A 15,024-nucleotide genomic window follows, 5' to 3' on the forward strand; every position below is an offset into this window, starting at 1 on the left:
CACTTACTACCGACCGCATTCGCTACGGACTTCATACTGTCGCGGGTTCGACTAATGCAATCGCACGCTGCGTGCTGAACACACTAACCACACAGCAGCGCATCTGCGCTTACTGCGCGCAGCATGGACGACTCGATGGATGCCTCGAGTGATTTTGAGCCTGAGGTGAAGCCTGTAAGTACAGCGCATCGTCAGAGGCCAGATCTGGTGCTAATCGATGCTACAGAAGGCCAAAGCACCCGCTGCGAAGAAGCCAGCTGCGCCTAAACCGAAAGCCACCAAACAAACGACTCTCACGAAGACCACAAAAGCGGCACCGAAAGCTGCACCGAAACCGAAGAAGCGCGCAAAGCCCGACTCGGATGAAGAGAACTCAGACGTCGATATGGACTCCCTCAACGACGACTCGCTCCTTTCGAACACCCCTCCTTCCTCCAAGAAACAGAAGAAGGCACCCGCCGCAAAGAAGACTGGTGGCAAGCCTCTGGAGGAGAACGCGAATGAGAGCTTCGGGATGGACGTGTCGAAGAGTCCTAAAGCGCCGGCGAAAAAGGGCGGTGCGAGCGACCAATATCAGAGACTCACTCAACTCGAGCACATTCTAAAGCGTCCGGATACCTATATTGGCTCTGTGGAACGAACGACCGAGCAAATGTGGGTTTTCAACTCGGAGACAGAAGTCATGGAGAACCGCAAGGTCAGTTTCGTGCCAGGCCTTTACAAGATCTTTGATGAAATCCTGGTCAATGCTGCAGACAACAAACAGCGCGACAAGAACATGACGGAAATGCGCGTTTGGGTCAATCGGGAGCAGGGATGCATCTCCGTCAGGAACAACGGCCGCGGAATTCCGATCGAGATGCACGCAAAAGAGGGCATATACATCCCAGAGATGATTTTTGGTCACCTCCTGACAGGCTCGAACTACGATGACGATCAGGCAAAGACTACTGGAGGTCGCAACGGCTACGGTGCGAAGCTTGCGAACATCTACAGCACCGAATTCGAGCTGGACACTGTAGACATGAAGACGAAGCAGCGCTACCGACAGGTTTGGAAGAACAACATGAGCGTCATGGGCAAGGCGAACATCGGCAAGGTCAAGTCCGGCGATGACTACACGCAGATCACGTTCAAGCCCGACTTTCGCAAATTCGGGATGGATCAAATGGACGACGACTTTGAGGCACTCGTGAAGCGCCGAGTCTACGATATGGCTGGAACCGTGAAGGGTCTCAAGGTCTACCTGAACGATACACGCATCAAAATCAGCAAATTCAAGCAGTATATGGAGATGTACACCAAAGCCATCAAGACAGAGAATGCCGCAAACAACGGCGATGCTCCCGAGCAGGTTATTCTCACAGATTCACCTCATGAGCGCTGGGAGATTGGTTTTGCAGTTTCCGATGGCTCTTTTCAGCAGGTCTCGTTCGTGAACTCGATCGCCACTACGCATGGAGGCTCTCATGTCAACTACATCGCCGACCAGATTTGTGATAAGCTGGAGGAACACGTCAACAAGAAGAAGAACAATCAAGGTGGTGTGAAGTTGAAGAAGGCCCAGATCAAGAACCACATTTTCCTCTTCGTCAACAGCCAGATCGTCAACCCAGCCTTTACGTCTCAGACGAAGGAGCAACTCACTACCAAAGTCAGCTCATTCGGAAGCAAGCCTCAGGTCAGCGAGAAATTCTTGAAGGATATCCTCAAAACCGAGGCCGTCAGCAACATCATTCACTTCGCACAGCAGAAGGCCGACAAGCTGTTGTCAAAGTCCGATGGAAATCGACGTACGCGCATGAACAACTCCAAGTTGACAGATGCGAACAAGGCTGGCACCAAGGACGGACACAGGTGTACTCTGATCTTGACTGAAGGTGATTCTGCTGCCCTGCTTGCCCTGGCTGGACGTGCTGTGGTCAATCCCGACCACTTCGGTGTCTTCCCGTTGCGAGGAAAGATCTTGAACGTTCGCGATGCATCTGTTGATCAGATTTCGAAGAACGCTGAGATTCAGAACATCAAGAAGTTCTTGGGGCTCCAGCACAAGAAGGAGTACACTGATGCAAAGAGCTTGCGATATGGGCATTTGATGATCATGACCGATCAGGATCACGACGGCTCTCACATCAAAGGCCTTCTCATCAACTTCTTGCAGGTGCAGTTTCCTTCGCTGCTCAAGATTCCCGAATTCCTACTCGAGTTCATCACACCCATCGTCAAGGTCTGGAAGGGCGATCCAAAGAACCCCAAAGCGAAGCGCGACTTCTTCACCATGCCTGAGTATGAAGCATGGAGACAAGAACCTGGCAACCAGAAAGGATGGGACCACAAATACTTCAAGGGACTGGGTACTTCCGACACCCGTGACGCTCAGATTTACTTCTCCGATCTTGACAAGCATCTCAAGACCTTCCACACCATGCAAGAAGGTGAGCCGGAGCTTATTGATCTTGCGTTCTCCAAGAAGAAAGCCGACGCGCGCAAGACCTGGCTAGGCAACTTCGTACCCGGCACCTATCTCGACATGTCTTCGACTGAGGACATCACTTATGACGACTTCATCAACAAAGAGCTCATCCTTTTCTCGATGGCCGACAACATGCGATCCATTCCCTCTGTCGTCGATGGTCTCAAGCCAGGTCAGCGCAAGGTGATGTACACTTGTTTCCGGCGGAACCTGAAGAAAGACGTCAAGGTGGTGGAGCTTGCCGGCTCGGTCTCAGGGTTGACAGCATACTCGTACGGAGAAACGTCACTGCAGCAGACTATCGTTGGTCTGGCTCAGACTTTTGTGGGTTCAAACAACATCAACATTCTCGAACCCAGCGGCAATTTCGGTTCTCGATTGCAGGGTGGAAGCGACGCTGCCAGCGCACGTTACATCTACACGAGACTGTCTCCCTTCGCTAGGAGGCTCTTCCATCAGACCGACGAGGCGTTGTTGACCTACAATACTGATGACGGAAAGACGATCGAGCCAGAGATGTACATCCCGATCGTTCCCATGATCCTCATCAACGGCGCTGATGGTATTGGTACGGGCTGGAGCACGTCCATTCCCAATTACCGGCCGGAGGAGGTCATTGCGAATCTTAAGCGGCGCATGGACGGCGATTCAAAAGAGTCAATGGTTCCCATGATGCCTTGGTTCCGCGGTTGGACCGGTGTGACAGAGCAACTCGCCGACGAACGCTACAAGTTCGGTGGAAAGATTCGCAAGAGCGGACCGAATGAGGTTGAAATCACCGAGCTTCCAGTGCGTTACTGGACTCAGGACTTCAAAGACAAGCTGGAAGAGATCCTGAAAGCAGAGAAAACTCCATCGTTCATCAAGGACTATACCGAGTACAACACTCCGGAAGATGTGCACTTCATCATCAAGATGGAGGAGAAGAAGATGCAGGAGAACGAGGAGAAGCTTGAAGAGCTGTTCAAGCTCTCAAGAACGATGGCAACTTCCAATCTGGTGGCATTCGACCCGCAAGGTCGTATCCACAAGTACGCCACTCCACTGGACATCATGGAAGAGTTCTATCACGTCCGCCTTCGAATGTACCACAAGCGCAAGGCCTACATGCTCTCTGAGATGCAGCGCGAACTAGAGAAGCTGACGAATCAGGCGCGCTTCATCAAGATGATCATCGATGGCAAGCTCGTTGTCAGCAAGAAGAAGAAGTCGGTCCTTGTTACCGAACTTCAGAAGCTGAACTTCACGCGCTTTCCCAAAGTCACCGATGCGCGGAAGGAAGGCGAATTCGAAGCTGTTGTGCAGGAGAATCACGAGGCAGACGATGATGAAGACACTGCTGCGGGTGCGAGCGACTACGACTACTTGCTCGGAATGGCCATCTGGTCGCTTACGCAAGAGCGCGTTGAGAAGCTCATGCGCCAGATTGGTGACAAGGAGGATGAGATCACAGTCCTGACCAGCAAGTCGGCGCAGGATTTGTGGAAGACTGATCTCGATGAGCTTCTTGCTGAGTGGCACACGCAGCTTGAAGAAGAGGTCGCGCGCGACAAGAAGGTCAAGTCCAAGACTCGCCGTCGCTCCGCCAAGCTTGGCGTTGGAGGGAAGGCTGGGAAGAAGCGCAAGGCTGATGACAGCGACAACTTCTCGGATGATGACTTCGGTCCCAAGAAGGCGAAGACCGCTCCCAAGGCCAAATCCAAGGCCGTCGAGGGCCTGCTCGGGATGGGGAAGCTCGAGTACAAGCCGGCCGGAGTGTACCCGATCGTCAACGGTGTCGAGCAGAAGCCAGTTGTGCCGCCTCCAGCTGATAAGCAATTGACATTGGACTCCTTCAAGCCAGCACCTGTGGTGAAAGAAAAGGCGGTTCCAGCGAAGAAGCCTTCGGTCGCCAAGAAGGTCGTTAAGAATGAAGACAGCGATGTCGACATGGACTCTGAGCCAGTGCCGACCAAGAAGCGCGGCCGGCAGACTCAGCGAGTTGTCGAGCTCGATGACGATGCGGATGAAGACGACGATGTCTTCTCCGCGGTCGCGAAGGAAGCAGCCACGAGACCGCCTGCGCGCGCTGGTCGAGCTGCTGCCCAGAAGAAGAAGACCTACACCATCGCCTCCGACGACGACGACGACGATTCATCCCTAGGCGGCAATGACATTCTAGACGACGTTTCTGCAATGGTCAAGGGCGTCGGTAGCGGCAGTAACGACGGACCGACTCGTCTCTTCCACCCTGCTTCGACGTCACGTCCGACTAGCAGCCATGGGCTCAAGAAGAGGTCTAGCAGAAAGGACTTGGGCGGCGATAGCATCTCCGAAGACGAGACTGACTGGGCTGGCTTGGCGCAGAACTCACCGCAAAAGGCCACCAACCGCACCATGCTGTCCGAAGACGAGGACACCATGGACATTGATGTGCCAAATCCGGTCTCGAAGCCAGCCCCTATCTCCAAGGCTGTTCCGAAGCCTAAGGCGGCTCCGAAGACCAAGGAGACTGCTCTCAAGCCTAAGAAAGCTCCTGCCGCCGCGCTCGCTGCTCCTGAATCCAAGCCACTCTCTCCAGCTGCGAAAGCGTATGCTGCGAAGAAGGCCATGGCTAGCGGCGTTCAGGCCAAGGCCGGTGCTTCGAAGCCAAAGAAGAAGCTGCCCGAGTCTGATGAGGACGAGGATGTCGATCAACTCGCCAACGACATTCTGAGTGATGACGACGATGACACTCCTGTCAAGCCCACTGCTCGCCCCTCGAGACGTGCTGCGGCGGCGCCGAAGTCCAAGTATGTGGTTGACGACGATGATGACGATGAGGAGGAAGATGAGACGGCGGATTTCGACGACGATGAGAGCGACTGAGCTACGATTACCGAAGGCCGTGGAGAGCTCTCGTCGCAGGTGAATTCGATGGCTTTCCAGGACGGGTTGGATCGGTTTTTTCAGAGCCAACCCTTCAAATTGTTTCGTATCTCGTCTATGGTGGTTTCGATAGCAGGGTAGAATCTGCGATGCATCTGTAAATGCATGCTTCCTTTTCATATGCTATGTTCTCGGGCCAGGCCCATGTCATTGTTCCGAGTGGCACATTCCAAGACACAGGGAGAGTCGCGTGTTGATCCCTTGGCTTGTTGTCAAAGACACGAATCAACCTTGGCAAGCATCTCCTCGGATATCTTATCGCAACTTCTATCAGGACAAAATGTACAACACTTCGTTATGATCTCGCTGCGCTCCCTACCGGTGGAGCTTGTAAGTCAGGAGCAACACCTTCCTTCCAACAACACTCGCTGACCTTTACGACGACAGATAGCGCGAATCGGGGACTTCACCGACCCTTTCTCCCATCTCAACCTCGCGTGTACCTGTCACTACGTTGCCGGTGCGCTCAAGGACTTATTCAAACGACACCGTACAGCGTACTCACAGGCGCCATGCTCGGATGTGCAACCATTGACGATTCCGCGGACTCTTCGCAGGGCTGTTGCAGACCCATTCTTTGCGTACCATCTACGCACTTTGCTGTACGTGTATTCGAATACATTGGCCATATAGCAAAGCACACTAATTTGACGTGACGGCAGCATCTGGTGCGCTAGATCGCAATGGGCAGATTGGAAACCCGTTCGACTGTCCGCTCCATCGGATGCCTCTGAAGATATCTTCGTGCGAGGAGCAAATAGTGTCGCTTGGTCTTTCCTGCAAGAATGAGGTGAGTCCACAGTGAATGCGTAAGGTGGCAAAATAGCTGACGTTTGAGCAATAGCTCACCAGTCTCGCTTTCCATGGCGAAGAACCCGAAGATGTCGAAGATTTCATTCGTGAGGCCCAGGAGACTGTACCGAATCTACAGAGCCTGATGTTCTACAGCCTGCCGCAAAGCACAATCGACGTGAGCGGCCGCGGCTTCTATGCTCCAGAAGGAGCTTTCGGCTCGGCTAGTAACGAGTGGCGTGTGGTCACTGTGGTGGCAAGCGATATTGCACAGGAGCTCGACGAAAGACACCTCAAAGGAGAGAAAGTCATTCGCGAGCGCTTCACGGAGTATTTTTTTGCAGGCTGGCATGGCCATGAAGGGCTTCTGCCTGAATCGCTCGAGGTCCTGGTGTTGACTGGCAGCTTCCGAGAGCTTGGCAAGTTGCTGAACCAAGATCCAGATACCAGCATGGAAGAGATGATGGACTGGTTCGATGATGCTCTGGTCGCCACCATAAACGCTAGGACAAGGGACCAGTGGGCATGTGAAATCAAGTATAGCAAAGAATGCGACGAGGCTGGGAACTTATCGATGTCCGATGAGAATCACGAGCCGCAAGAGGATGAACAGCCGCCAGGGGAAGTTGGGCAGTGGGGATTCTCGCCAGATTACGAGGCCGAGTTCGGGCCACAATACGTCTATCCTGCCCTCAAGGCCATCTTCATTGAGCCGTGGGATGGAATGTTGGATGATCTCAGATCGTCATCGAGGCTCTGGCTGCAGAAATCGATAAAATCAGGGATCGAGCGAGGAGTGGACATCCGCACACGAACGAATGTCAACAAGCCCCTACACCAGGACCTCCAATTTCATGTGGGTCCCGATCGATTCGACATGCGGCCAGACGTCTCACCTCCCGAAAACCAAGAGTTCGATCCCATTTTGGGAAGATGGGTCGATCGAGGGTGTCAAAATTGTGGAAATTGCAACGAATGCTTCGCGCTCTTTCCGGGGGAGTTGTGGTCGCAGGCTTACAAGGCTCCACAGCATCAACTCCAGATAGAGTCGAGCGAACATGATGCGCCCGAGGAGAGCACGCCAAAGGACGAAGCTCTATCCAGAAGGTACGACCCGCGCACCGAGATCTGGACCAAAATCTGGAAGGTACGCCCAGGCCTCCAGGGAGACGAAGGCCCGATTTCGCCTACCAAACTCAACGATGAGCAGTGGATGGAAGCCAACAAAGATAATCTGAACACGCATGCGGACAGTGGACACCGCGTTCGAAAAGTGGATGAGTACGCCTGTAACCGCAGGTGCGCTGCAGTCGAGATTCTGGGGTTCCCTGATGTCCGTGAGTATCCTCCGATTGGATTTCCGGAGACTGCAAGACAGGGGCGTCAAGCATGAAGTCTTCTCAGCGGCGATGTGGCTGCATTTTGTCGTAATACTTGAGCGGCATGGTGACTGACTGGCTATTCGGTCAAGTCTCAGCCGGAAGCTTTCAGTTGCAGATTAACAGAAGGCGTATTGTGCCAAGGTAGTAGTGATGATTCAAGTTGGAGTGAAGCTCGACAGTTGGAACCTGAACGGCGGGGGGGCGGCAGATCTCGCTTAGTCATGCATTGCCTTCTCCGAGCTGGAGAACCGACCCCACCAACGATGAATGCGGGGCACCGTGAATAATCGACGTGGAGAGATAGGCCAGTCGGTGTCGGTAAATCGCTCGCCACCGATCTTACGCCCTTTCATACCTTACGTCCGTTGTTCGCAGAAATTCTGCCTTTTACTTTATCCTCGCCTCCTCCAAAGCAAACAACATCCCTGCACCGGCAACAACCTCTACAGTCACAACATCATGGCTCCACACGCAGAAGAGATCAAGGGCGAGGCCTCCAACGGCCAGACTGTTCCCGTCAACGATGGCACGGCACCTCTGGAACCCGGTGTCAAGAAGGAGTTCGCCAAGGGCAAGATGGTGGATTTCCCAAGGTAAGAACTTCTCACGCAAGCCTCCCCCAAAACGACCGCTCACAATCCCACCAGACCACCAAAGTTCGACGACAAATACAAGGAGCGCGACTACCTCAAGGGCCGCCTCGCAGCCGCCTTCCGCATCTTCGGCAAGTACGGCTTCGACGAGGGTGTGGCCGGCCACATCACTCTCCGCGACCCCGTCGACCCGGACTGCTTCTGGGTGAACCCTTTCGGCGTGGCCTTTTCGCTCATCAACAAGTCCGATCTGATCCTCGTCAACCACGCAGGCAAGGTCATCGATGGCGGCGAATGCCGTCTGCTCAACACCGCCGCGTACATGATCCACGCTGCTGTCCACGCCGCTCGTCCGGATGTCAACTGCGCAGCGCACAGCCATTCGATGTATGGCCGGACATGGTGCTCGTTGGGACGCAAGATCGATACGCTCACCCAGGATGCGTGTGCGTTCCACAATGACCATGTGGTTTATGACAGCTTCAATGGTATCGTGCTTGCTGAGAAGGAAGGCAAGGACATTGCTGCCTGTTTGGGCAACAAGAAGGCTGCGTTGCTGCAAAACCACGGTCTGCTTACTGTCGGCCAAACCATTGAGGAGGTGAGTACTCCAAAAGTGATATGCAGTGAGTGCATGCTAACACATCTCGGCAGACAATCTTCTGGTTCGTGTCCCTTGAGAAGTGCTGCCAGTCGCAACTCATGGCTGAGGCGGCTGCCGCGTCGCGAGGCGAGAAGCCCATCGTTGTCGGTGAGGAGGAGGCGGCGTACACTTACAAGTCTGTCGGCACCGGACGTGCAGGCTGGTTCAGCGCCAAGCCGATGTTCGATGTGATTCACAAGGAGACCAACGGAGACTACTTGCAGTAGACGGGAGGCTGAGATGCTAGGTATTGCAAGTGTCCAGAACCAGACTGCAGTTGTATGTATGACATTACGAGTTTTGCATTGATCCTCAGCTACTGGCTTATTTTTTGGTTTTGACTGCGTCTGGCCACAGATCCATCTCTTGCCTTGCCATGTCGTTCACAGCACTCCGCATGAACTCGGACATATTTTCAGTCCCATACATCTGCTCTCGGTCCTTCCGACAAAAATCCGGCCAGTCTCCGAACAGTGCGCAAGGTGCATGTTGACAAGCTCTTCCCAGTCTCAACGAGTCGCGAATGCATCTGCGGGGCTGGGACGAAGCCAGGATCGAGGAAGTGGCGCAAGTGCTCAGTGGATACGCAGCAGGCGTTGAAAATAGCAATTAAAAGTGCACGCAGAAGATGCGCAAGGCATGAAGTCGGGCGCGGCGGTGAGGAGTCAGACAGCGTGGCCGTGCCAGCGAGATCGAGCGTCACAACAACCTGAACATCCCATCGTGAACCGTGGGTCCGTGGGGGCCGCGGAGCAAGGTCCTCGAATCGGAGCGCGACGGAGCTTTGACCATGTAGCGTGGACCGTGGCTATCACATGCAACTTGGCGTGTCCCAACCCAAAAAGCGCGAACACGTGCGAGCAACTGAGCGTGGTAGTGTGATCACTTTCCTGATTCAGAGAAAGAGATCGAAGTCCAGCATGCGCTTATACGAGAGTGATACAGTGATCCCGGCCGACTACCCTAGGCAAGGTAGACACGGCATTGTTGTGGATGATGATTCTTGGGGGATGATGATAGCAAATGACGCAAAGATGCCAACGCTGCCGCCAAATTCAAGGTTCCAGGGCAAAGTTACGCGCGCCTTTGTCCGCCGACCAGAAATTGTTGTCCCTCAATCATCCAAGAAAACTTCCGCAAACAAAATCAACTTCTTGCTTCTCCCTCCCGTCCTCACCACATCATCCTCCTCACAAACCAGACCACCACTCCTCAATTCCGACCATTTCATCGTTTGTCGTGATCCCTGCTTCGATCGCACCTCAGCAAGCAGGAAAATCCCAGCCAAGCTCCGACCTGTCCCAAGCTCTCCTTATCTCGTCAGCACAATGGCCGACACTACCACCACTCCCCAGAACACTTCGCCCGCGCAGCAGCAGTACCCGGATCTGAACCCATACTCGTCCTCCAACGGTGCCTCCTCCACGACCTCCGCGACTTCGCCCTCCACCACCGAGCAGACGAAGCAGCAGGCCAACAACATCTTGAGCAGTAAGGTAAGAACATCCGCCAGGCACCTACAAAACACACATACCCCCACCGTCACTTCCCAAGTGATGGAGCTCGACTGCCTGCCTGAGTCCTACCCGCTTCGTGCATACGCAAGCCGTGCGGAAGTAGCAAGCTGTTCACGCGCAGTGTCCACGTTGCTGCTCTTTCCGCGCAAGCAGTAGATATATCATGGCAGTGCTGCTTCATTATTCACCTCGACATCGTCCAACTTCCACACCACAACATCCTTGACATCGACTTTCACTTCACCATCAATTTCACCCGCAACATCGGCTGACACACCAAACCTTAGCATTATCCAACAACCACCTCCAGCACCGCCACCATGTCGGGCAGCTCCTCCTTCCCCGATCCTAACAAAGTCCTCGCAGACGCCTCGCAGACCGTGCAGCAGACAATGGCGAACATCAAGAACTCGGAGACGGTCCAGTCCGTCGCCAACGGTCCTCTCGCCGACAAGGCTCGTGTCGAGGCCGATGCTACCAAGAACGAGTTCAGCAACCTCGCCGCTTCCCGCCAGACTCCTCAGACGCAGACCGCCAACGGCCAGGAACTCACCCACTATCACTCGTTCTTCTACAACCTCCTCTCGTGGGAGAACCCGCGAGCCACCGCCATCAGCTACGCGAGCATCGTCTTCTTCGTCTTCGCAGCCCGCTACATTCCTCTCACCCGATATGCCATGAAGGCGCTCTACACTGTTCTGGGTATCACCGCAGCGGCAGAGCTCGCTGGCAGAGCTGCTTTGGGCGAGGGACTCTCCAGCAAGATGAGGCCGAGAAAATACTACACCATCCCACACGAGACCTTGGAGAGCGTTCTCGCCGATGCTGAGGAGCTCATCAACTTCTTCGTCATTGAGTTCCAGCGCGTCATCTTCGCCGAGAACATCTATGCTACCATTGGTGTAAGTTGACAGTGTACCCTCCTCGACTTGGATCGAATTCCACTGACACGCTGTTCCAGGCCTTCCTCTCCGCTTTCCTGACCTACTTCCTCGTCAAGGTCATGCCCAAGTGGGGATTGTTCTTGTTCTTCACCACTGTCGTCTACTTCGCTCCTCTCGCCTACATCAGCAACAAGGAGTTCATCGACGAACACCTCAGCAATGCCCAGAACATCGTCTCCGAGCAAGCCAACCAGGTTCGCGACATCGCTGCCAAGCAGACCAACAGCGCCTTGGAGGCCAGCAAGAGCGCAATCAGCCAGTACAGTGCCCAAGCACAAGAGATGATTGGGCAAACCAAGAAGGCTGCGGTTGAGAAGAACATCGTCTCCCCTCAGACCGCTGAGAAGGTCACACCGGCCGCGGCGACCCCGGAGAAGGCAGTCAACAACACCGACTTCCCTTCGGCGCCCAAAGACGAGCCGGCGATTCTTGACTCTACTCACGTCGAGCCGATCAAGCCTGAGGCCGAGTTCGAGCCGATCAAGCCTGAGACCGAGTTCGAGCCGATCAAGCCTGAGACCGAGTCCGAGCCGATCAAGCCTGAGACCGAGTTCGAGCCGATCAAGCCTGAGACCGAGTCCGAGCCTCTTCTTGCATAGATTGTCCTGTGTTCGGAACGATTGCGACAACCTGTGCACTGCGCACATCCTAAGCCCTACTTCCTGAAGTGGATATTCGATTGTCTATATGGTCAGAGAGGGGGAAAACCATGATGACAGTCGGACAGAAACAGACCGCAGACACTTGATCTGACGACTGGTGTTGTTTTCCGGAAGCGCGTGTGCATTTGCAAAGGAAACAAAGCTGTACCATTACCTACTTTTTTCAGCGTTGGGTCATGAATTTGAGCGAGCAAGCGAGCGGTTATGACCAAGACCTAAAAGTATTGTAGTATGAACGATGTGGTGTCTAAAGTAATGTAAAGACTCTGTTCCGATCACGATTCCTCCGAGTCTGAATAGCCCTGAAGTCGATGAACAATAATGGTGGCGTTGTTCGTCTCCACACGGAGAATGAAGTTCTCTCCCGCAAGCAATCTTCACAGCTCGCGCTGTATCAACAACCCTCCTTATCTACAACCGATGAACGCTGCTGTGCTTCGACCACCTCCGACAGTGCTTCCCGAAGAAGTAAAACGCGACGCCGAACAAGCACCACAAAGTCGTCAAGCTCATGTTCGTCATGATGGGCGGCACGTATCCGGACTTGACGATCCACGGCGTGAGGAACTTGGAGAAACCGTAGCCCCACAGGTTTTTGTTGACCGTGATTGAGACTGTGCACGCGTGATAGTCAGTAAGTGTGTTAAAAAAGGTGGGAGGTGGAGTCGTGACGCACCCATCAAGCTGCCCGATACGGGTTTGTACGAGTCGACGGCGTAGGTCGTCGCCATGGCGGGTAAGGCGGCGACTTGGATGCCCGCGCAGGCATAGCCGATCACGACGATGATGGCCCAGTGCCATTTGTTCTCGTAGCCGTAGGCGACGACGAAGTTGCCGAGGATCATGATGGCGACGTAGGGGACTGAGGAGGAGAAAGAAGTTGTTAGTAGTTGTGACGGGGTCTGAGATCGGGCGGGAGTAGGACTCACTCATGGATGGGAGACGCATCTCGGGCTCGCGGATGCCGCGGTTCTTCCTCGTTGCTCGGGCGCTGACCCAGTCGCTGAGGGGACCGGCGGTGCCCAGGCCGATGAAGGCGCCGATGAGGATGGCGAAGTTCATGAAGCCGATTCTCTCAGAGTTGAAGTTGTAGGGCGGAGCGGCGAAGTTCTGGGAGCCATGTTAGCCCTGTCGTCAGTAGAGTCCTTGCTAATATCTTACTTGACTCTGGGTGAGATTGATGGTCAGGAAGCAGGAGCAAGACCACGACACCACGAAGGAGGAGAACTCGACGATGGGGAAGGCGAATAGCTTCCAGGGAACCCAAAAGTCGAGAAAGACAGCTCTCAGTGGGTTGGGACTTGGAGCGTAGATTCCCCACTGGCCCCAGCTGGGTGACCCTTTCCCAAGCCACGGATCCCGATCGGCGGTCAACTGATGGCTGAGCGCATTGCCTGAATGAGGTCCCTTTGCATCGGCGTCGTTCTTTGCGACATTAGCCGCTGTGGTGTCCGGCTTCTCCAGTATACTCCCGGAGTCTCCTTCCACGTTCTCTTGAGAGGAGGTCGAATCGATGATCTCGTTGGGATGCGGGCGGTGATATTTGGTTTCGGGAAACATGAAGACGACCATGAGGATGGAGAGTCCGACGACACCGGTGTTGAGCCACCAGAAGCTACGCCAGCCGATGTGTAGACTCATGGATCCGCTGATGATCTGCAATAATGTTAGTTCCGCCCCTCTCTCGTTGCCTGATCGGAATCGTACCGGTCCAACCATCAAGCTACCCATGTAGGCCACCCAGTAGACTGTGTTCCAGAACCCACGATCATGCAGGAAGAATATGTCCGCAATCACAGCTGGTTGGATCGTCTCGGAAGGCCCAGCTCCGATGCCATTGAGGATGGTCGCTCCCATGAAGCTGGAGTATGTTGTTGCTTTGGCTCGCCATATCGAAGATGCGAAGCAAATGAGTTGGCTGAAGATGAGCACTGGTCTTCGCCCGCAGGATGTACTGATGGGTACCCTGAGTTGTACGGTCAGCTTTCCGTTTCATGAGAGGCCGACTTGCAAATCTTACCAGATAAAGTTGCTGAAGCCCAGAACGAGAATGACCACACCGGTGAAGTCGATGACCTGCAGGCGTGAGATCAGCAAGAGGCTCTCGTTCGTCGCAGGACTGAACAATTGACCTCCTCCAGACTCGCGTTGAAGTCTTTCATGTAGTACGGAAACATGGGTGCCAACGCGAGTGGGCCAAAGCCTTGGGTGAACGACACCATGGTAGATGCGATGATACACATGGTCTTCCACTTCAGACTCCAGTTCAATGGATCGTGCTTATCATCGGATGGCTGTGGTACCAGCACTTGAGAGCCGCCTTTGACGAAGTGATGAGACCCGACATCAGTCATGACTTCAGTTCCCGGGACGATGTCGACATGGAGCTCGGTTTCGAGCTCATGGAGCACCTGTACAGGCAAAGTCAGCTCACGGCCTCCGGCGACGGCATGCGCCTCTTTCATTTGCCTTCTCGCCAGCGTTCATCTCCTGGTCAAAGGTCAGTTCAACGAACGTGCTCCAAGGTCTGAAAATCGCACTCACCATCTTTTCTGCCAACGAACAATCAAGGCTAAAACGATAAGTCGACTGAGCCAGTTGCTGACAACAAGTCGACCGTGAAGAAGAGGCGAGAGAACACGACCTCTGACGTGGGAACCCTTGGACAGATATACGGACGAGTGTTGACCAGCCTGACAATCTGGACCGCACGGCAGATGTCCACCTCACCTTGAACGCATCAGAGACACGCTACTGCCACGAGGGTACGCATGGCGGCGTATTCGGCGTGATACCTGACAGGGATTCCGGCCGTCTCATTTGACGAACAGGCATGGCTAGCAGGCCAATCTGCTGGTTGTTCCCCGGAAGCTCGCGGGGAGTGGTATGCCGCGAACCTGGAGACAAGGTATGGGGTAAAGTGCGGGGAATCACGCAAAGGAAGACGCTGTCGGTAGACGAGCTGCAGATAACGAGTCGGAAACGCCCCGAGGTATTCCGGTTCTTCGATGTGTAATTGTTGCTTGTGCAGCCGAGACGGCGTCGGCATTTGAGGGCTGTCGCATGCCGTGCGACACTGCCGTATGCTGAAGTCCCAATTTCCCAAGAACA

At 54.3% G+C, this 15,024-nt stretch overlaps 5 protein-coding genes across 5 annotated transcripts; 3 read left to right on the forward strand and 2 right to left on the reverse strand.

The window, feature by feature from the left end:
- Positions 1–217: 217 nt before the first annotated feature.
- Positions 218–5,320, forward strand: MYCGRDRAFT_98287 (uncharacterized protein; the record flags this gene model as incomplete). The annotated part of the gene is made up of 2 exons (XM_003856005.1): positions 218–4,247; positions 4,317–5,320. 2 exons carry the CDS (start codon positions 218–220, stop codon positions 5,318–5,320), a joined length of 5,034 nt encoding a protein of 1,677 aa, XP_003856053.1.
- A 331-nt stretch (positions 5,321–5,651) lies between these two features.
- Positions 5,652–6,047, reverse strand: MYCGRDRAFT_102165 (uncharacterized protein; the record flags this gene model as incomplete). The annotated part of the gene is made up of 1 exon (XM_003857546.1): positions 5,652–6,047. A coding segment is annotated over one exon (218 nt), but the record flags the coding sequence as incomplete, so codon positions are not given.
- A 1,874-nt stretch (positions 6,048–7,921) lies between these two features.
- MYCGRDRAFT_65422 (uncharacterized protein) lies at positions 7,922–9,106 on the forward strand (the record flags this gene model as incomplete). The annotated part of the gene is made up of 3 exons (XM_003856006.1): positions 7,922–8,147; positions 8,202–8,748; positions 8,802–9,106. 3 exons carry the CDS (start codon positions 8,014–8,016, stop codon positions 9,015–9,017), a joined length of 897 nt encoding a protein of 298 aa, XP_003856054.1.
- Positions 9,107–10,001: 895 nt separating this feature from the next.
- On the forward strand, positions 10,002–12,162 carry MYCGRDRAFT_102170 (uncharacterized protein; the record flags this gene model as incomplete). Its single annotated transcript, XM_003856007.1, has 4 exons — positions 10,002–10,281; positions 10,674–11,209; positions 11,269–11,737; positions 11,792–12,162. 4 exons carry the CDS (start codon positions 10,119–10,121, stop codon positions 11,848–11,850), a joined length of 1,227 nt encoding a protein of 408 aa, XP_003856055.1.
- Positions 12,163–12,324: 162 nt separating this feature from the next.
- MYCGRDRAFT_98291 (uncharacterized protein) lies at positions 12,325–14,267 on the reverse strand (the record flags this gene model as incomplete). Its single annotated transcript, XM_003857545.1, has 8 exons — positions 12,325–12,527; positions 12,590–12,775; positions 12,843–13,023; positions 13,075–13,287; positions 13,402–13,569; positions 13,621–13,879; positions 13,934–13,989; positions 14,046–14,267. The coding sequence occupies 8 exons, from the start codon at positions 14,265–14,267 to the stop codon at positions 12,325–12,327; spliced, it is 1,488 nt and encodes a 495-aa protein (XP_003857593.1).
- Positions 14,268–15,024: the final 757 nt, after the last annotated feature.

Source organism: Zymoseptoria tritici, chromosome 1 (genome assembly GCF_000219625.1).
Source record: "Zymoseptoria tritici IPO323 chromosome 1, whole genome shotgun sequence".
Classification (NCBI taxonomy): domain Eukaryota; kingdom Fungi; phylum Ascomycota; class Dothideomycetes; order Mycosphaerellales; family Mycosphaerellaceae; genus Zymoseptoria; species Zymoseptoria tritici.